Here is a 22,384-nt window from a genome sequence, read left to right on the forward strand (position 1 = left end):
AGATAGTCCCCGTTCTGGAATATGTCAATATTGTAGCTCTCTGTTCCGAGTCTGTCTGAGTCATGATGGTTGGGACAGCACACCTGATAGACTTTGACAGATGGAGCTCAGTTGGCAGGTGCTTCTGAATTCCTGCTGCTCCCTAATGAACAGCCTGTCAAGTGCTGCACCCCTCTTGAAAACAGACGTCACTGCGGATGAGCTCCACTGGTACAACGTCCCTAAAGGAATTCCAGGCTGGTAATCACTGGGGACAGCTCAGGAATCCAATGAGAGCCGTCCTGCTGCCTGGTCACCCAATTAATAGTGTTATGGCAGGTGTTGTTATCCTGTTCTCCAACCCCTCCATCTATCTATCTACCAGCTAGCTAATGAGCAATGTATTTATCTATCTTTCTATCTACAATATCTCTATATATCTATCCATATATCCTTCTACCTATCTATTGAACAATCTACAGTATCTATCTATTGAACAATATACAGTATCTGTCTATCTATTGATCAATCTACAGTATCTACCTATCCATTGAACAATCTACAGTATATATCTCTAGCTATCTATTGATCAATCTTCAGTATCTATCTAGCTATTGATCAATCTACAGTATCTACCTATTGAACAATCTACAGTATCTATATATTGATCAAGCTACAGTATCTATCTATCTATTGAACAATCTACAGTATCTATCTATCTATTGAACAATCTACAGTATCTATCTATCTAGATCAATCTCCACAATGTATGTATCTGTCTATCTACAGTATCTATTTATCTATCTATCAGTATACTGTTTGCACATATGTGTCTGTAAGTCAAGAGAGCAGGCTATCTATCTGTCTGTCAATATATATTTGTTACAAATCAAGTGATAAACTAAAGGCTGTTCAGAATCCAATATATTCTATATCCATCAATCCTTTCAAGAGAAGATGTAACATTTGCTGCTTGCTTCTGCCTAGCTTAGAGACAGTCACCCCTTATTATCAGACCAGGAGGGAATGTGAAGATCATGTGACACTGGATTAGGAGAAAGACCATTTGGGGATTCGGAATGGCCCAGATTTCCTGGATGTTGTTTCAACGCACTAACGTCTCTATTCCTGTCTGTCTGTCTGTGTATCAGTATCAACATTTTTCTATCTGGCAGTGCCTCAGTATCAACATCTTTCTATCTGTCTGTATGTAAAGCCACCTCAACATGTGTGTCTGTCTATCAGCATGTCTGTACTGTAAATACTGTACTGTGCTGTACATGTCAGCACCTCACATCAATCTGTTCATCCCTGCTACTGAAACCAGGCAATGTACCAATAAACATGCCCTTAAAAGGGGGGTGTCTTCCTTCAAGGGACACAGAATGAATAGAATATCATTGAAAGGATCTGAGCTTAGCCAGTTAATTTAACTGGGTAACACTTTATTGCACAGTTTAACTGTTTTTTTTAGACATTTCTACTTTTGTGTTTCTTTATGCAAATGGTTCTAACTGTTTCTATTATAAATATAGTCAAATCCTATACAATGTTACCTAATGTTGCATCCAAGTTTTCAGACTGTTTTAAAAACGTTTGGTATAGGTTGTTGCATGGTGGTTATTAGAGATGGTATGCAGGCTGACATTACATTCTGGGGAAAAAAGGCCTTCATTATTAATTGGCCTTTTACTGATGGTGCCGCCAATCGGCTGGTACTGTAACTGTTGTAAGGAACGTTCAGCAAAAAATAATAGGGTTAGTGCAACAAGCTACACACTGATGACCTCATAAATAATGTTTAAAGCCTATTGTGGTAAATTAAGCTTATTTGGAATCAAATATTATTAAATTATATCAAACAATTCGCCAACTTCAGACATTTGCATTCCTATACCAGTGTTATTAAAGTGGAAAGTTTATAAACCCTATTGTCACTGTTAATTTCATTACGGAACAACACAGACACCCACTGGAAAGAACGTCATTCATAGTGTACACTTGAGACACCCAGCTATAGTGTGCATGGCGCGTTTTCAGAGTGAAAGCTCTAAATAAACAGGTACATTTATTTATTTAAACAACTGTTCTGAATGACAACGCCGTATTAATCCGGACAGCTGGGGCGCAGTAAGTAGAGTCGAACAACACGCCAACCCAGCGTAGCTTGCCTTCTGCCAAAGCCATTGTCTTCAATTGTCCACATTCACTATTAAATATGCATGTGAAGGGAAAAAGGGAGAAAAGTAATCAGGATTACCATAATAGCACTAAGAGATTACAAAATGTATAATTTCCATGGAAGACAAATTCACCTAAATAAGATTATACACTTATTATTTAGTGTACTCGTTTTTGAATACAGCTCCTGCCTCCCATTCAAAACGGCTCCCATTGTGTCCATAATTTGAAAGGAGCGGGTAATTTTCTCCCTTAATGGTTTCAAATAATGGCGTGCTCGCGGTTTGTAATGATTTAATAGCCCCTGAGATGGTTATCTGGGCTGAGGCGATAACACGCTTTGTGCCCCTGATGGCCCTCGTGTTGCCACATAAATTACCTGCAAACAAACAATTACTCGGCACGTCCCGTGGCGGGGGGCATGCCATTGAGATGCTAAGCTCTCCAAATACAAGATTGTAATTAATGACGCAGAAAATCCACCTCGTTCTTTAAATGTCAGGCTCGCATTATATTTGGTACAGCAGGTATTTCCAGCACGCCTGCAGTATAGCAGGTATATTTCCTCGTGCTGGTTATCGACGGTGCCACCATGTCCTCTTCAGCGCAATTTCATACAGTGCTGAGTGACAGGAAGACTACGTTTACTATTGAGAGTATACTGGGACTCGACAGAAAGAAGGAATGTGCTCCCTCAGCAAAACCGCACAAGCCGTGGATTGGTACGTCAAATAAAGAAATACATTTTTTTGTTGTTTTAATTAAAAAAAAAATAATAATACAACGCTTCATTTGTTATTCGAGTTTGTGATTATAGTATGAATGTATAGACATCACTACGAAGCTATATAATGTAGCCTAATAAATATTTCTGCCGTGAAAGTACAATTAAACAATATGGCCAATTTATCCAAGTGTGATAGGTTGGTTTGTATGAATTATTGGTGCGATTTATTTGCACAAATGTAGTATATTTAAACATATTTCACATGTGCTTCCAGCAGTATAGCGCAGTAAATTTAAACGTGGTTCATTGTTATATATGTGGTTTGCAATCATATATATTATAAACAGAATAAAAATGACGTACATTTCAGTAATAAATAGTACAAAAACTATACAAAGCATTAACGGTACTAATCTAAGAGCCAGGGGGTGGACTGGCGCTAACAACTTCAATAAAGGTGTTCAATAAATTACAAAGATGGAACGTTTTTACAAGTTTTTTTTATTTATTTTTTTAGGCAAAAAAACCCCCAGTGTTTTTGTTTGAAAATCTGTTTTTATGAAGGTTGAATTTAGCAATCAAAGTAACAATTTTATGGTATAAAATGAATTGCTGCCCTTGATTTATATTTTGTGAAACTTGACAATACATGACCAATTTGTAATTTTAAAGTTTAGTAATGTTATCAGCTGTAATAGAAACGGTCTTTCCACAATATTGTGGAGTATACAATTCCTAAATGGATGACAAACTGTTCTGAGTATAGTCATTACAGAACAGTAACTTTTAATGTCACATTTAAGTATTCTTAAATTGTGTTTGACATGCTTGCATTTATGTATAGTTTTGTAGGGCTCTTTTTGTAAATTTATTATTAACCATAATCTTTGACTTATTTTTAGGTCCAGGCATCAGCCAGCAACAAGATGCGCCTCCTGTAACGCCGGAGCTCATCCTATTGCCGCAGGTGAAAGTTCAAGAAGACGAAAATGTCGTCTACAATAAGCTGCACTGCTCAGAGTCATACAAACAAGCTTTGAACTGGTACATAGGCAGAAGGCCCAGGACGGCTTTTAGTGGAGCCCAGGTAATCACGACCTACATTCACACGTTCATTGTGTTTTACATGTTTCCACGATAGATACAGGTGCATGTTTTTGTGTTAGTGGTCTCTGGCTAAGACAACGCCCCTTGGGAAGCAAGCAAAGTGTTTTCTTAGCCAAAGTGTTCTTTAAGACGGAGTTGACCACAGACGCAATATGAACCAATAAAGACACATGTATTACTTGTCATGACGCACGTGCATCAGCATAGGAAATGAATAGAATAAGTGAGAGAAAAGCAGACAAACTAACGTTAATAAATTAACTGTCAAACTAAATTAGCATCCCTACACATGTTAAATGCTGCAGCAGCTTATGAATACAGAGCGCCCCCTTTTTATAACACTGTAATCAGGAGTCGTAGTTAAGAGCGCGTGCTATTTGTGTTCCTCCTTATAACAAGCATACTAGTGTTAGTTTAATGGCATTATGGGGCAAATGGGAGCCATGACTGTAGTGCCTTACAACCTGTTCCACAGTATAATGGGCTGTTACAATGGGGGAGCACTGTATCTGTACAGGAGCAAAAGTCAAGACGTGCACAGAGTTATGAATGGTGAAGAAACTCGCCAGAATGGAAAACACCAAATTGTGTGGTGACTTTGTGTCTGATTCATTTTTTTCTCAAGAGCTCGAGCAATTTCCAACTTTTTGTAGCAAGAGAAAGAGCAGTGTGTTTTGCCGTTTGTTTACGTGCCATTTTGTTGTGATGAGGTGCACTTGTGGAAATCTGAATACAAAAAAATTTAATGATACGACAGCAATTCTGAATAGATTTAAGTCGGTCAGTGTGCTTCGAGAAACACTCGTGATGACAAGTCACATTTGAAGTCATTGAATAAACCATTTTAATTTAAGTTTGAGTTAGCGGTGCCAAAAAGGTTTTCTTTTAAGTGAGTTTCCTGTTCCTTTAGCCAGAGCATTTACATTAGGGGAAAATCAATTTCAACACAAAGGTGTTCTTAGACCAAGTGTTCTTGTATGCAGAGACTACTCTATTTGTTACTGTGTATGAGTTATTAATTTCCCTGTGTGGGGTGCAGATCCAGGGCTATAGTAGTGCGGTAAATGGGTAACCCACATGTTATTCATTCACTTCCAATGCAAAAAGACTTAGTGGAACGCTTGCTCTTAATTTGAACAATGGGTTTCTATAGATACTGTCGAGAGGTATCGCATTGGTTGTCACCAAACAGGTCTGAAAACCTGTGAGGAATTGGTTTGATTCCTTTGAAGTGTGAGCCTCATTCTCACCCTGCCTACTTGCAGATCGAGGTGCTGGAGAGTGTGTTCAGAGTGAACTCCTACCCTGGGATCGATGTGAGGGAGGAGCTGGCGTGCAAACTGGAGCTGGATGAGGACCGCATCCAGGTGAGATGCTGATGCAGTGTTTGCAATACTGGACTGACCATTTATTCTGGAGAGAGCTTCTGTGGCAAAGTGGTTGATTTGTATACTGGTCCAGGAGTGATGCAGTGCAGTAATTAATCGCACAGATCCTTGTAATCCAGTTTGGAAAGTGTGCTTTATTTTTATATCCAGATCTGGTGACCAATAAACAATCTCCTGGCAATACACAGCAGTGTGTACTGCACGGGGTAGACAATGATGGGCTTCTAGACCCTAAACAATAAGCGATACGTATCTGACCCACAATAATATTGACACGGTCACCAACCCTGGGTGTGTGAGGTAGTGCTCATGGTGGGTGATGGTTTATTTTGTGACAGGCTTTAGTGCTGACCCTTGGTGACAGCTCTGGAATTGTTAGCCATCTACTGCTTTTACAAACAAGACTCATTACACAAAGACAAACAAAAGAGCTATAATAAAAAAAAAAAATTATGCTGGACACACTTACAGTTCTGCGTGACTGTATTTACATTAGAGAAGCCACTTCTGCTTTGAAATGAAAAAGTAATTGGCATGTTTGATTAAAAGTGCAAGTCTGTCAGACCCGGTGTGTGCTTTTTTGAAGGTTTTTTTTATTTATTTTTTTTGTCATTCCTTCCCAGATTTGGTTCCAGAATCGGCGTGCTAAATTGAAACGGTCTCGCAGAGAGTCTCGGTTCCTCCTAGTGAAGAAGGTCTTCACAGCTCTGCAGGACCTGGCAGAGCCTTGACATGCACCTCTGTAATCTGACACCCTCCTGCCACAGCTGGAAACACGGGTCTTGTTTTAAGATATGTAAATGTTGTAATTGTGTAAAATAATAAATTCTGTATATTTTAGTTGATAAAATGTTTGTTTTTAATAAATTGATATTTTCCTTGAAATGGGACTTTTTTTTTTTTTTTTTTTTTTTTTTTAAGATCAGCTTGAAAATATCAGATGTATTCCTGTTGAAATGTTCCCTGGCTCCCTTTAATTTCTGTTTTGTTTCTTGGTGTTTTTGAGGATGCAGCATCAATAATGGATAATTGCAAAGCATATGCCATGGTTTATTTAGATTTCCAGAGAGCTTTTACGGAAAGCTTTTGACAAAGTCCCACATAAAACATTAATTCTTAAACTGTAGGCATTCAAGGAAATTGAGGTACGTGGATTAGGGAGTGGTTAACATGTAGAAAACAGGAAGTACTGATTTGAGGAGAAACCTGAAAATATAGTGAGGTTACCAGTGGAGTACCACAGGGATCAGTATTAAGTCCTCTGCTATTCTTAATCTACATTAATGATTTAGATTGTGGTATAATAAGCAAACTTGTTAAATTTGCAGACGACACAAAAATAGGAGGAGTGGCAAACACTGTTGCAAAGGTCATTCAAAATTATCTAGACAAGATTCCGAACTGAGCAGAAACATGGTAAATGACATTTAATAGAGAAAAGTGTAAGGTACTGCATGTAGGCAATAAAAATGTGCATTATAAATTGAAACAGGAATCTATGAAAAAGACCTAGGAGTTTTTGTTGACTTCGAAATGTCTTCATCTAGACAGTGTGGGTAAGCCATTAAAAAGGCCAACAAAATGCTCGGATATATTGTGAAAAGTGTTGAATTTAAATGAAGAGAAGTAATGTTAAAACTGTACAAGGCATTAGTAATTGAATATTGTGTTCAGTTCTGGTCACCTCGATACAAAAAGGATATTGAGGCTGTAGAAAGAGCGCAAAGAAGAGCGACCAGAATTATTCCGGGTTTAAAAGGCATGTCATATGCAGACAGGCTAAAATAACTCAATCTATTCAGTCTTGAACAAAGAAGACTACGCAGTGACCTGATTAAAGCATTCAAAATTCTAAAAGGTATTGACAATGTCGACCCAAGGGACTTCTTCCACCTGAAAAAAGAAACAAGGACCAGGGGTCACAAATGGAGATTTGACAAAGTGGCACTCAGAAAACACTTTTTTACACAGATAATCGTGGGAATCTGGAACCAACTCCCCAGTGATGTTGTTGAAGCTGAAACCCTGGGATCCTTCCAGAAGCTGCTTGATGAGATTCTGGGATCAATAAGCTACTAACCAAACGAGCAAGATGTGCCAAATGGCCTCCTCTCGCTTGTAAACTTTCTTATGTTCTTATCAATATCCGTCACAGCTTGCGTTTAAAAAAAATTCTCTCTAATACCAAATCAGTGTGTCATATATTGTGCAATTACAAAGCGCTTCCTCCAGTTTCACTTGACAAAAATGCAGCCAAAATAAAGTGAAAGTGACAAGCTAGGGTAATGTAACAGTTAATCGTTAAACAGTTCTAGATACTGTGATGTTTTTTTTTTTTTTTTTAATCTGATCTTTTGTTGCTTTTGTGCATTTTCATTTGCAGGTGAACTGTGACATTAGGGCTTATCGAGCACTATATTCTGCAATTTTGAATACTGAATTGGAATACTATTTGAATTCTGGAAACTGTATTGTTTTTTTTTTTTTCAATCTCTTGGTTTTGCTAAATTGAATTGCCTTTTACGTTTTACACAGTTCTGTGCATGGATAACATTTAGATTGAATTTTGCTGTTGGGTCGTTAATGGGAAATTTTACATACCGGTACAATACGTACCAGATTTAAAATGATGTACTGTATTACAGTTAAAGTGTTGACTCTTTAGTTTTGGCAAGGGATATTTTTAGAATCATATCGTTCTGAATTAAAATACTTATTCTATTGAAAATACAATACAGTACATCTAAAAGAAGCCTACTTATTTTAAAAGATAGTCCTTTCAGATATGTATTTTTGATATTGCGCTTTGTGATGGAGGTCCACTATGAAAGGCGCTATATAAAATAAAGATTGATTGATTGATATTGTATTTTTTTGTGTTCCCTGAAAAACGGACACGGGTTGGAACGAGCCAAAATGAAATAATGCATCACACTCGTTTAACTGTCACCGAAGTAAATATTTTACAGGGTTGGATATGTGAGTGCTGACTGTATTATTCCCTCAGCTCTGGCGCATATGCTTGTACAATGTGGAGCTCAAGTATTCTGCATTATTTCCTCAAATGATAGACAAGGTGGGAGCAGTTTTATTAAAGCATTAGTGGCTTCATGGAGTGTATGAGCCGTGATCCAAGTGGAGTGGGATTGGAGGGTTTACACTAGCGAGGGATATGATTGGCTCCATGGGCTCTCCAGTCAGTTTTATGTGACAAGTGCTTTGAATGTCTTTTTTTGAGGGCTGGTTTTTAATAAAAACAATTCCAATTAGTGGATGTGCTGTTTCTGCTCTCCCCTCAATCATGCACTGAGCCGCGGGATGAGCTGTGCAGTAAAGGGGGTCCTGTGTGATGTTTGTTTATCCAAGCTGTATAATGTCCTGTATACAGCAGGATAACAGGACTTGGATTAAAAGTGCATGGCTGGGTGATAATGAGCATTGCTACACACATCTTAGTCACTCGTGGTTGGAGTGTTAAATAGATCTGAAGGACCACATGTACAATTGAGATGAAAGCTGTTGCAGGTTTGATTCACCTCAGTGGTCTACAGTAACTGTAATCAGAGTGTGTGACCTACTGCACAGGAAGTGATTAGGTACCAGGAAGTACCTAAGGTTTTTTTGTATTTGAAAAATGTACGTGTTCAGCAGAAGTAACATAGAAAACCCAAAGTGCTAAGCGTATGGAAATGGCTTCTTGTTATCATCGGGAAGAACTCTTGCGGCTGTGACCAGTTTGTGCCACCAGGCGTTGTGTAAAACAGGAAGCTCCTTGTGGGCTGGGAAAGGGAAGCAATGGCTTTGTTTAGGCAGGTAACTTGCCTAAAGCTGTCAGTGACTGGAGAGCAATACTGGCAGACAGCAAACCCACAAAATGATATTAAAAAAGACTGCTTCAAGTACATATGCCAACAACCCATCAGTTCATCCAGTGTGTAACCCCGTGTGTGCTCTATGTTATCAGATGTGAGACCATGTTAGTTGTCCAGTTTGTTTACACTTATTCTAGGTAGTTTTCCCTTCAGAGCACAAGTTTCCAGCCTTTTTGAAACCTGCTGTCCACTCAGTCTGTGAGCCAAATAATCACAATCCTGCTACAACTTGCAGCAAGTGGAGGTTATATATTCAAATTGAAGCTCTGTTATCGCTCAAGGAAGCAAAACAGAAATGTGCTTTTTTTGTTATGATATTTTCAACATTGGCTTATTATAAGGTTGAAACCTTCTTAAATATCTTTTTAAAATGATTTCTCATCTATTTAAAAAAAAAACAAACAAAAAAAAAAAAAAAAAAAAAAACAAATGCATAGATTCTGAAATAACAGTGCAATTAACTTTCAGCCTTAGTTCCACCTCTCAGTAGTGGAAAGCAGATCATCTGTGCAATGTGATGCTTTGGACACAAGAGGGCGCTGATGTTTGGCACTTGAATGATGAGTTTTGTTTTGTTTCCTGCACTGTCTCAGTTGACAATAGATATAGAATGGTTTTGCAATGCATTAAAAACACGAGGGCTGCGTTCAGTCACTGTGTTTACAAGTTGACTCCCGTAGAAAGCAAAAGCACAGCCAAGTGTAATGAAGTACAGTGAAAGCAAAGCAAAGGTAGGCTTTGTCATGCATATTGAAAACAGAAAAACTGACTTTTCTCCGCATTTATGATTATGATTTTTTGTTAGTTTGGCTCTGGGTTTGTTGATTAACATCAGAGCTGAAGAAATATAAATATTGCTATTTTCTTGAATAATTTTATTAACAATTCCTAGGATTCGGTTCAGGAAATATTTAAAGGGAAGGGATTGATAATCTCTAGAACAGTTTCCATAGTAAAAGCATAGAAAAATGGAATAAAGAATATTGTAAAGAATATTGAGTAAGGTAAAGCATGTTTATAAACATGGCAAACCAGGGTAAACTATGAAATGGAAAACTACATTGTAAACAATATTGAGAGAGTGTGTGTGTGTGTGTGTGTGTGTGTGTGTGTGTGTGTGTGTGTGTGTGTGTGTGTGTGTGTGTGTGTGTGTGTCTATATATATATATATACGCACACACACACACACATATCTCCCTCCATCTGAGGAAGTACACCATTTAATATGAGTTTCTCGGTTAGGAGACTAATTTTTTAGTCTTTAAAAAGTTTTAGTCAGAAAGTCGAGCAGAGTCTCACTGGCGCGTTTAAAGCACTTTGCCACCAATTTAGAAGCTTGTGTTTTGTTGCCCCGCATTGATTTTGAGATGTTAGTCACCCTGAAGGTGGGAAGCAGCCAAACTAAAAACAGAATCCCACCAGCCTGTTTCCATAGTGACCTGCACTGTTCAGTTCAACAGGAAACAGAGCACAAACAAAGGAAGCAGGTGACAACATCAGAGTGTATTGGGTTTCCTACTCCAGGCAGACCCGAGAACCAGGATGTGAGGGTAGGCCGGTGAGTGCTCGCTGAGCTGCACCCCTTATCCTCAGTTTCCTATCAAACACCCCACCACGGACGATGGAGCCCTTGTTAACCCTTAACCAAATCCATCATTCTGATGATGTTGTATAATGCACTGGGGAGACTGCATTTGACCCCAGAACTACACAACCAGTGAAGAGCAACCAGTCTAGGGCTTAAAGGAGTGACTTATGAAGCTGAGGGAACTAGAAAAGAAAGGCTGAGAGGAGACTTTAAAATCTTAAAAAGAGTTAACAAAGTTAACCCTAACCAATGCTTAAAGCTTGGACAAAGGGTAGGGGAGGTGTAGAATGGGTTAACAAATGTTGATTTATATATTGAACCACAATTCCATTATTTTGTGGTCCTTATTCATTTCTATTTGAAATCCAAACCCATGACAAATCTAATCCTGATTCTTTGCTGTCTTAACAGCTGTCATAGTTAATGAATGAGCCGGGTGTCTGCTTGGCCACACAGAACAGTTTACAAAATCATTGAGAAAGAGGTAAAAGCTCTAAAAAATTTAACAACTTAGAAGAAAATGTGAGCTGAGATCTGACACGAAGTGTGTTCTGTTAACATGAACCTCCTAGACCGGAGATCTGACATGAACCTCCTAGACCGGAGATCTGACACGAACCTCCTAGACCTGAGATCTGACATGAACCTCCTAGACCGGAGATCTGACATGAACCTCCTAGACCTGAGATCTGACATGAACCTCCTAGACCTGAGATCTGACATGAACCTCCTAGACCTGAGATCTGACATGAACCTCCTAGACCGGAGATCTGACATGAACCTCCTAGACCTGAGATCTGACATGAACCTCCTAGATCTGAGATCTGACAAAAAGTCAGTTCTGTTAACATGAAGCTTCCAGACCTGATAGCTAAACTTTCACAGCAGATAGAAGAACCAAAACAAGGAGAATTAATGTGTAAACTAACAATGCTGGATCTAAACACCACCACTGTTTAATATGAAATATAATAAAATAAATCATCCATGCACTTCAAAATGCTCAATCAGAAGTCTAAGATAAAACTGCAAGAAACTAAGTCAAGCAGACAAATGTTTCAGAAAGCACTTTACTAACATACTGCACCTGTCAAAACGTTTGTCTACTCGACTTTGCTTCTGATGAGTTTTACCTTTAGAATTAAAGATCATTTTGTACAAAGGTTCTAAAACGCAAACATCCAGCATTGCATGGGGTCTGTTTAGTATCTGTAACAATGTGTAAAACACTGGAGAGTGTGCATTATTCATTTAAACACTGCTGGTATAGTGGGGCTCTGCTTAGTGTCTGTAACAATGTGTAAAACACTGGAGAGTGTGCATTATTCATTTAAACAATGCTGGTAGAGTGGGGCTCTGCTTAGTGTCTGTAACAATGTGTAAAACACTGGAGAGTGTGCACTATTCATTTAAACAATGCTGGTACAGTGGGGGCTCTGCTTAGTGTCTGTAACAGTGTGTAAAACACTGGCGAGTGTGCACTATTCATTTAAACAATGCTGGTACAGTGGGGGCTCTGCTTAGTGACTGTAACAATGTGTAAAACACTGGAGAGTGTGCACTATTCATTTAAACAATGCTGGTACAGTGGGGGCTCTGCTTAGTGTCTGTAACAATGTGTAAAACACTGGTGAGCGTGCACTTTTGATACAAAGTACAGTATCTGGATCCATCATACTAGGTGCACCGCAAACCATGGGGAAAGCGTGGCTGAAATCACCCTCTGGAGAAATGTGTTGAGGCAAGACTGGAGGAAATGATACAGCTGAGCCAATATCTGAGACCAGCGGGCACTTCTTCCAGGATCACTCACTGGATCTGACAAGGACAATGTTTATCTTTATTTATTAGAAATAATAGGGAACTACAAGCATGCAAAACATTCCTCACATTCTTTGGCTGTACATTCGCTGGTCTGTTTGTTCTTTATACAGAGCTAACACAATAACTCCACTGCATGCTCTCTGTATTACGACACATTTTCAAGTATATTACTACAATATGTCTACTAACCTGGATGCCTTGTATTGGGGTGTTATCTAAGCTATAAATAAATGACTATATGCCAGTAGTTTATGTTGATAAATGTACTGGGATGTTTTGTGAACTCTATGCACTCCAGATTGTTGGTACAGAAGCACATTTCTGGGCTTGTCTCTGTACCACCCCAGGCATTGAAAGCTGAGACAGAGCCTGAGGGAAGTGGCCTCGCCCTGTCCGCTCGTAGCACACTGGCCCGTGATAAAGCTCACCACAGTCAGGTTTGCTTGTTTCCCAGGTCTTTCCCATGGTTTTACTTTGCATTTACTACAGTTTGCCATGGTCTGCCATTTTTTATATGTAACATGCTTTACCTTACCTATCTTTGCTTTCCAGTGCTTTATCATGCTTTCACTGTGCTTCATTTTACGGTGCTGTGCTTTTACTGTGGGTTCTGTAAGGGTGCAGCAGATCATTTCACTGCAGGTTTCCTGTACACTGCCAGAGTCACAGTCCTCTCACAACACAGGGGCACCACACCTATTCAGCAGGGGTGGGCATAGTTTATAGTTTTAACATTTACTCATTAGTCAGGTTTTCATTCTGTGCATTTACATGAGCACTTACTTAGTTACTTACTTACTAATTCCAATATCAAAACGCAGTTTTCGAAAAATGTATCAGAAGATTCTGAAAGTCAGTTTTCGGAAAGCAGCACCTAGAAATTTCCGATTAAATTCCGAAAACTAACAAAATGTAAATCATGTAAATCCACTTTTCAGAAAACTTCTTGAAATAGCATACAGCGCATGTGCACAATTTGATCCTTTTCTCCTGCACGTGGTTTTAGAAAAGAGAGAAAATAATAACACTGTGTAACAATTTTTTTTTTTTGTTTCTGGGTAGTAAGTGTTATTTCCTAATTGCTTATGCCTCAAATGTATAGCAAATGGCTATTATTCCCAACAAACTTTGCTTTTGTGACTAGGACAGTGATATTTCAAAATATCACTATTTCCAATGGGGAAACGGGCAAATGTGTGTCTTTTCGTTCACATAAAGTCAGAAATATCACTGTCCTGGTCACAAAAGCAAAGTTTGTGGGGAATAATAGCCATTTTCTATACTTTTGAGGCATAAGCAATTAGGAAATAACACTTACTACCCACGAACAAAAATTGTGTTACATAGTGTAATAATCTATAGTCAGTCTGCATGCATTTATTTGTCTAGTTAGGGATAAAGTAATACATTTGTTAAAGTCCATATATATTTGTTAATAGCCCATACTAAAGCAGCAAATGTTTTCCAGCTTTAAAATGATGTGAGAATTTAAAATAATGTCTGCAAAAGAAACTGGTAATATAGAACAGGATGAGCTGTAGGAAAGACTGATTGCACATTGTGAGGAATATGAATAGCGGTATAGTATAGTAATCTTTGAATTTAAGACCTGACACTTCGATAAAGCACTTGAGTTATTGGATTGGTCTCCATTCTATCGCAGAAATGTCCGGTCTTCAAATCGTACTACAATACTTTGCATGTGAAAATATCCTGCTTTTTCTGAAAACTTCAATCCATGTATATAGTTGAAGTCAATTAGATTTTTTGTCATTAATCATGTAAACACAGAAAAGTGATCTTTTAAGAAAATCAGTTTCCCTAAAACATTAGTTTTCAGAAAAAGCTTTGTCATGTAAACATACTGAATGTTTCAGATTTTAGCTAAACTTTAGCAATATACAGGCCAAATAGCCTCAGTGTTTACATAGTAGTAACTGGAGTGTAATCAGTTTATTACATACAGTATTCAGTGTTTTCATAGTAAGTGCGCAGTGTAATCAGTTTATTACATACAGTATTCAGTGTTTTCATAGTAGTAAGTGCGCGATGTAATCAGTTTATTACATACAGTATTCAGTGTTTTCATAGTAGTAAGTGCGCAGTGTAATCAGTTTATTACATACAGTATTCAGTATTTTCATAGTAGTAAGTGCGCAGTGTAATCAGTTTATTACATACAGTATTCAGTGTTTTCATAGTAGTAAGTGCACAGTGTAATCAGTTTATTACATACAGTATTCAGTATTTTCATAGTAGTAAGTGCGTGGTGTAATCAATTTATTACATACAGTATTCAGTATTTTCATAGTAGTAAGTGTGCGAAGTAATCAGTTTATTACATACAGTATTCTGTGTTTTCATAGTAGTAAGTGCACAGTGTAATCAGTTTATTACATACAGTATTCAGTGTTTCTCCCAATCTTCCAGTTCAATGCTGCACACATACAGTCTTTTACACAGATACATGTTGCAGTTGAAGACTAAAGTTTAGCAATGTCCGAAATGAAATGGAGCCCCCCTGTTATTCAGTCAGTTGCTCAGCAACAATAGCTGTAGTTGTTATTTGTCATGTGGAAGTGCTTGTGTGTGCGTGTCCATACTGCACAGTGGCTGCAGCTCATGGTGGTCTGTTTTCTCCTCATGGTAGTGTCGTGTATATTTACATTGTATATCTAGGATTTGTGTCACAACTGTGTCCTCGCCAATTACCATTAAAGCAAATACTCATTATAGCTCGTAATGTAATTATTAACCATAATAAACACAACACCTCAATAAGAACTAATGATTCTGGCTTAATTATCCCTAGATTCATGATGGAAAGAGATTAACAATTATTATTATGTATTTTTAAGTATTTCAAATCAATTGTAAATGTGCATTTGTTATAAGACAAAAAGAAACTTAACAATCCAAATTATTATTACATTTATTCATATTCTCAAAGGAGGAAGAATAAAGGTTAGGCCTCATAGTTAAAACATATGTATAAAGAAGAACAAAATAAAACATTCAAGGAAAAATAATGCATTGTTAAATGTTCATAATAAATCCTTGATGTGCTCTCTGGTCATAGAGTTCTGCATTAGTGAAGCAGTCTAGTAGTTCATCACGCATTGTTCAGTCCACTCATGCATTACGTATACATGCATTAGCTTCCAAGTGGCTTTTGTTGACTTAGAAATGTCTTCATCTAGACAATGTGGGGAAGCTATAAAAAATGCCGACAAGATGCTTGGAAACATTGTGAAAAGTGTTGAATTTAAATCAAGGGAAGTAATGTTAAAACTGTACAGTGCATTAGTAAGACCTCATCTTGAATATTGTGTTCAGTTCTGGTCACCTCGCTGCAAAAAGGATATTGCTGCTCTAGAAAGAGTGCAAAGAAGAGCGACCAGAATTATTCTGGGTTTAAAAGGAATGTCATATGCAGACAGGCTAAATTGAATCTATTCAGTCTTGAACAAAGAAGACTACGCGGCGACCTAATTCAAGCATTCAAAATTCTAAAAGGTATTGACAGTGTCGACCCAAGGGACTTTTTCGACCTGAAAAAAGAAACAAGGACCAGGGGTCACACATGCAGATTAGACAAAGGGGCATTCAGAACAGAAAATAGGAGGCACTGTTTTACAAAGAGAATTGTGAGGTTCTGGAATCAACTCCCCAGTATTGTTGTTGAAGCTGACACCCTGGGATCCTTCAAGAAGCTGCTTGATGAGATTCTGGGATCATTAAGTTACTAACAAAAACTTTCTTATGTTCTTATGTTCTTAAGTACGCATGTACAATGTTCCCGCATCTAGTTGAGTAGACGCAGATTACGTATTGTGATGATATCAACAACAATGACTTCAGTTCAGTTACTTGTAAACACACAATATAAGTTTGGTAATTATTCTATTGGTGCGATGTTTAAAGCAAAGTCTTAACACGGTCGTCCTCTCTGTGGAAGTTAGTTGTGCAGCAGCACAGCACAGCATCTCCGTGAAGGCTGTAGACAAAAACTGTCATCGTTCGGGAGGGAGCCCATCTTCCCTGGGACAGCTTTGAAGATTACATCATGGCATCTTTGTTGAAGAACTTCAGAGTTTGATGAGTTGAAAGCGATGAGAGAGCGAATCCAGAGAGCGAATCCAGAGAGAACCAAAAATCCTTATTTTGAGTTTAAACAACACGATGTAAAGGCTTACTGTAAACAAGTCCTTCTTGGTCCGTCCATTGGTTCACAGTATTTGATAGACAGTTGCATGTTACACAAAAAGGGTGTGTTAGAAATGAAATGCATCCACCTATTTCTTTATCAAAGGATTTTACATTTATCATTTAAACCGCCTATTTAATATAACTTTAGTTACATTAATTAGAGAAGCATATAAATTTCAGTTTCATTCTCTATACAAAAAATTAAGATTACAAGCATATAAAACACATCATAATACAATCAAAGGATAATATTTGCACATGAGATATAACAGTGAGTGCAGGGCACTGACACACAGGCACTTTCTACACATGAGATATAACACTGAGTGCGGGACACTGGCGCTTTACACATGAGATATAACAGTGAGTACAGGACACTGGCACACAGGCACTTTACACATGAGATATAACAGTGAGTGCAGGACACTGGCACTTTACACACAAGATATAACACTGAGTGTGGGACACTGGCACTTTACACATGAGATATAACAGTGAGTGCAGGACACTGGCACAGAGGCACTTTACACATGAGATATAACAGTGAGTGCAGGACACTGAAACAGAGGCACTTTACACATGCTCCGGAATTAGATGCCCCTGCTCCTACTGCTGTGAAGTGTCAGGTATTAAAGATGGTGTCCCAGGCATGTGTTTGATACAAGCTGAGCTTTATTGTATTACTGACTTCCCAGAGTACTTACCTAAGATTAGTTTTTTTGCCAGAACAATACCAACCAGAGTGCCTGGTAAAAGACTTCTGAATGTTTCAGATAGCGACTTCTCAATAATGACATGATGCTGTATCTCTGGTACACATGAGAGCTTTTAAAACCAGCATTGCTTCATACTGTGATAAGGTTGTCAAATAACATTCCCGTTGATACAGGATGTTATTGTTTACCTTTCTCACCTGGGAGACTACTATTGCGTGGTTAATGCACTTCACAGCAGTAAACAATGTTGGTGCCAATGCGTGGGCTGTATGGAAGAAAGCCACTGCACACACAAATAGGAACATTTTCATTTCATCTGCGGATGACTCACCAATACTGTTTTTTTTTCTTTTTTTAGCCAACACTTTCAATTCTTGGAGCTCCATATATGGGAAATTACTTCCTGGGAGAGACTAGACAGTGTATTGTACTGAAGTCCATCTCCTCCACCTCTGCTCTATCTCCTCTCCATCTCCTCTCTATCTCTCCTCTTTGTCTCCTCTAAAGCTCTCCTTTATCTCCTCTCTATCTCCTCTCATCTCTTCTCCTCTGTATCTCCACTTTATCTGTCCTCTTTGTCTCCTCTCCATCTCCTCTCTATCTTTCCTTTATCCCCCCTCTATCTCCTTTTATCTCTATCTCCTCTATCGCCTCTCCATCTCCTCTTCTCTCTATCTCCTCTTTGCCTCCTCTGTCTCCTCTCTATCTCTTCTTTGTCTCCTCTCAATCTCTCTATCTCTCCTTTATTTCCTCTTGTCTCTGTCTCCTCTATCTCCTCTCCATCTCATCTTCTCTCTATCTCCTTGTTGTCTCCTCTCCATCTCTATCCTTTATCTCCTCTTCTCTCCCTCCTCTCTCTCCTCTCCATCTCCTCTTCTCCTCTATCTCCTATTTGTCTTCTATCTCCTCTTTATCTCCTCTCTATCTCTTCTCTATCTCCTCTTCTCTCTATGCCCTCTTTGTCTCCTATCTATCTCCTCTCCATCGCCTCTCTAGCTCTCTATCTCCTCGTCTCCTCTCCATCTTCCCTCTATCTCTATCTCGTCTTCATCTCCTCTCCATCTCCTCTATCTCCTCTCCATGACCTCTCTATCTATCTCCTCTTTCCAACTTTTCTCTGTCTGTCTCTTCTCTCCATCTCCTCTCTCTTTTCTCTCGATCTCCTCTATTCTCCTCTTCTCGCTCCCCCTCCCCTCATTAGATTTCACTATCCTTCTCTTGTTTACCACTGTTTGAATTGAATTATATCTATAGCAGTATTTTGCTTTTAAATTAATTTGCTTTACTATAAAGAGATAAGAATAGATTTGCTGAAACAAAAAATCCTGCTAGTCAGCTTTCATTCTAAATGCATTTTGCAAATGACTAATACTTTACAGGTCACATTCATAAATACATTTCCAGCATGCCAGGTCAACCCCAGACATTGATGTTAAAAAATTTCAAATAGCAACTCCTGGAAATCTAAAAGCTCCTAAAAAGTACCATTAGCGTTAGTGTTTTTTTTTTTTTTTTTTTCGTAAGCTGTCATGCACTTCCATTCATGAGCATCTCATTCAACGCACCTGCTAGCTTTCAGACACTTAGCCAATCCAAGTCAGAGATTCACAAACAAACTTTATTCACAGCACAGGCATCACAAAGGAGCAGTCAAAAGATTGTATTTTTCACATAACACATTTAAGCGGCGAGATTAGGTTTGACTTGCTTCAGATCAGTAAAATAGAAAAGCAGTGCATTCTGAATGCAAAAGTAGGATTCCTACTGCATGCTGGACCAAGGTAGGAGTATTCCATAGCTGTCCCCTTTTAAAAAGCTAACGGCTGCATTTGTGAGCAGCGTCATCATGTGTATTTTTTGCTCTGCAGAGAGTGCTGAGAGGTGCCCTGCTGTTAATGAGCCTCGGTGGGGAGCAGCACTGTTTGCGCTCAGTAGCTCTAATAGCGTTGTTAGGATGACGTCACAGATGGAGAGAGAGTCTGTGCAGTGAGTGATGTGGTGTGTGTGGGGTTACAGTGATAAACATAGAGGTTGAAATGGTACAAGGCATAGACAGTAATTACTGAGAGCATGTGCTTGAGATTGGTTTTCTCTCTGTGCACTGAGCATGGGATGCTATTATCTGTCTCAGAATTGCAATTGATAACACCTCCACTGTCAATAATTATTAGTTACATCTCTAAATTTCCACTAATGGGGTTTCTCTTTTTTTTAATGAAAAGTGCTTCAAAATGAATCTTCTTTCTGACCCACAGGGGTTTTTAGTACATTCAAGGCAGTACTATTCCTGGCACCCATTAGCAAGAAGGATGAATGGATACAAAGGTTATATAGTAATATTTATTTGATAAACTTTTCTCAGCATCTTCATTTACTAGTTTTACATGCACACAGAATCAGTCCTTTTCTAATTGATTGTTTGAATCTGAAAGTGTGCAGAGTTCACTGTACATGTTACACTCCAAGTGTGCAGAGTTCACTGTACATGTCACACTCACCTGTGTGCACTTTAACCCATTAAACACACCCAGCCTGACTCCAGCTCTGTAGGCTTACATGCAGCATATAAGAGAGGGTTTGGGAATCGATTCCACAAATAGGTAGCTTGATGTGCATATACAGTAAAAGAGGCACTTGAAACATCAAGGATGGAAATAAAATTTCTATTGCAAAGTAGTTTCACAGATTCCAGGTTTTACTGTGAGCTTCTTTAGCCACAGTGTATAGGTAACAAGCTCAGGTGTGTCTTATTAAACTCAGTAAAACCAGGAATTAATTAACTGTTATACAGCAGGAGTCTTTTTTTCCATCCCTAGACATGAGACTTCTAGTTGAAACGTTTGTCAGAGAACATCACTAAGTTTCTTGTACTGCTACTAAAGGTCAGATTTGATAAGTACTGGAGGTGTTGCATTACTGAGGATCCTGTACCTTCACAACACCAGGTGGATGTTGGTAACAGCACATGATCTTGGTTAGGGGTTACTCTTTGAAGCGATCTGAGGCATTGGTCCAGAGCAGTCATCACAGGAAATCTCAGGACTCCGGAGCACACTTTGCCTTCCAGCCATTGATAACTGAGGCATGATTTGATTTGTCGCAGCAGTAACTTTGTTGTAGAACAGGGGTTTTCTGATAAACACTAAACATATCCATTTCTTCTCTTGCAGGTCCACAGTGCAGCCTAAGAGCTCCTTCTCTCTTCTCCCGTCCACAAATGGCTGGGGTTTCAGAGGGGTAAGTGAAGCAATCCGTTTTCCTACTAGGTGGGATTGTTACTGGCTTTGGTCAGAGGTTCCCAGGCTGCCATGCCTGAGCTAATACCAGCTGCTCCCAGAAACCTCACCAACTGCACCTCTCTCATTGATAAACATGAATCTGATACTCTGAAAAGGTAAACGGGGGGCAGCTGCAAGCAATAAGGCAGCTGCAACCGTTTACCAAGATGTCATGCGGGATTATATACAGGGGCCAGGGTAGCGCTGATCTTCTCCTTCGTTTGGGTAGAAGCTCAACAGAGAGAAGGACAGAGAGAGGAGCTCTCATTAAGAGAAAAAGAGAGACGTATTGTGTATTGTGTTTTGAGTCTGTCTAGTAATAGTCTGTCTCGTAATTGTCTGTGTTTTGCACCACCAGACAGTTAACTCACCAATCCAGAGCTGTCGCCGAGGGTCAGCACGATCCGGAGTACCACTGCACAAACCGTCACGAAATCCCTGTGTCTTCACGCACCACAAGCATGTCTGCACTCACCCAGGACTGGTGACCGTGTGTTTGTTTTTCTGTTCGGGACTGTGCCCTGTTTTGTTATCCCCATGCTTTACATATAGTTGTATATTGCCACGGATTTATTATTTAAACGGTCACCAGACCTGGAATACAAATAAACACCACTTTCTAAAAGGATTACAATTGTCTGCCTTTCACTCCTGCACCCTATCACCGCTACACCTGTTCCCCATTCACCAGCCACTTTGCCACACACCACCACACCACAAAACCCAATAACACCACCACACCAATAAAGAAGAAACCAATAAACCCTTTCTGAAACAGTTGGTAAATGTTTCATAAACTGCAAACCTGATTTAATTATTCTAAATGGGCTTAACATTCCTTAAAACAGTTCTTGACGTTTTGTGAATGAAGCCTGATATTCCTAAAGAGGTTTTCACACATGTGTGTCTCTCCTGAATCTCATTCTTCACTTTGTTCTGCTCTTTCATCTTTGCTTTTAATTTTCGGCCTGACTGAGTTGCACCTTCTTTTTCCTCAGGGGTGCAATTTGAGCTCATCAGCCTAGGCAAGGGTTAATGGACACTTTGTGTACCCCAGAGATACATTCAGCTTTTAAATAGGGCTAATAAAAGTTTTTCCACCTTTGGTTATAGCCAGCAAGGTATAAGAACACTCAGAAACCTTTTAAAATTTGTAGCTGAAATGTTTGTCAAAGAACACTGCAGCTATCTTTTCCTTTTCCTGCTCTGTATTCCAGCCTGTAGCTGAAACAGGAATTCAAGGACCGTTGTGTCACATGTCTTTGAGGGGCACGCATCAGCCTGCTGTTCATGACTGGTAGGGGAAGAGGATGGCTACAGAGGACACGTGAAAGGCCTTAATCAGTCTGCACAATAACCTAAGCACTGAAGCAGCTTGTGAGCGGGGCCCTGCTAGGTATGCAGGAGGAATTTTACTGATACACAGAGCACACTTATTTTAGGAACACACTTTGAATAATCACTTCAAAGTAGTAGATTCAACTGCAAGTGAAAAACATGAGCATTGTAAGTGAA

At 39.0% G+C, this 22,384-nt stretch overlaps 1 protein-coding gene across 1 annotated transcript; it reads left to right on the forward strand.

Annotated features, from left to right (window-relative positions):
- Nucleotides 1–2,703: 2,703 nt before the first annotated feature.
- LOC121328991 (homeobox expressed in ES cells 1-like) lies at nucleotides 2,704–6,154 on the forward strand. Its single transcript, XM_041274152.1, has 4 exons — nucleotides 2,704–2,882; nucleotides 3,790–3,974; nucleotides 5,260–5,361; nucleotides 6,006–6,154. Exons 1-4 carry the CDS (start codon nucleotides 2,753–2,755, stop codon nucleotides 6,111–6,113), a joined length of 525 nt encoding a protein of 174 aa, XP_041130086.1. The 5' UTR covers nucleotides 2,704–2,752; the 3' UTR covers nucleotides 6,114–6,154.
- The last annotated feature ends 16,230 nt before the right edge of the window (nucleotides 6,155–22,384 follow it).

This window comes from Polyodon spathula, chromosome 16, assembly GCF_017654505.1.
Source record: "Polyodon spathula isolate WHYD16114869_AA chromosome 16, ASM1765450v1, whole genome shotgun sequence".
NCBI classification, from domain to species: Eukaryota; Metazoa; Chordata; class Actinopteri; order Acipenseriformes; family Polyodontidae; genus Polyodon; species Polyodon spathula.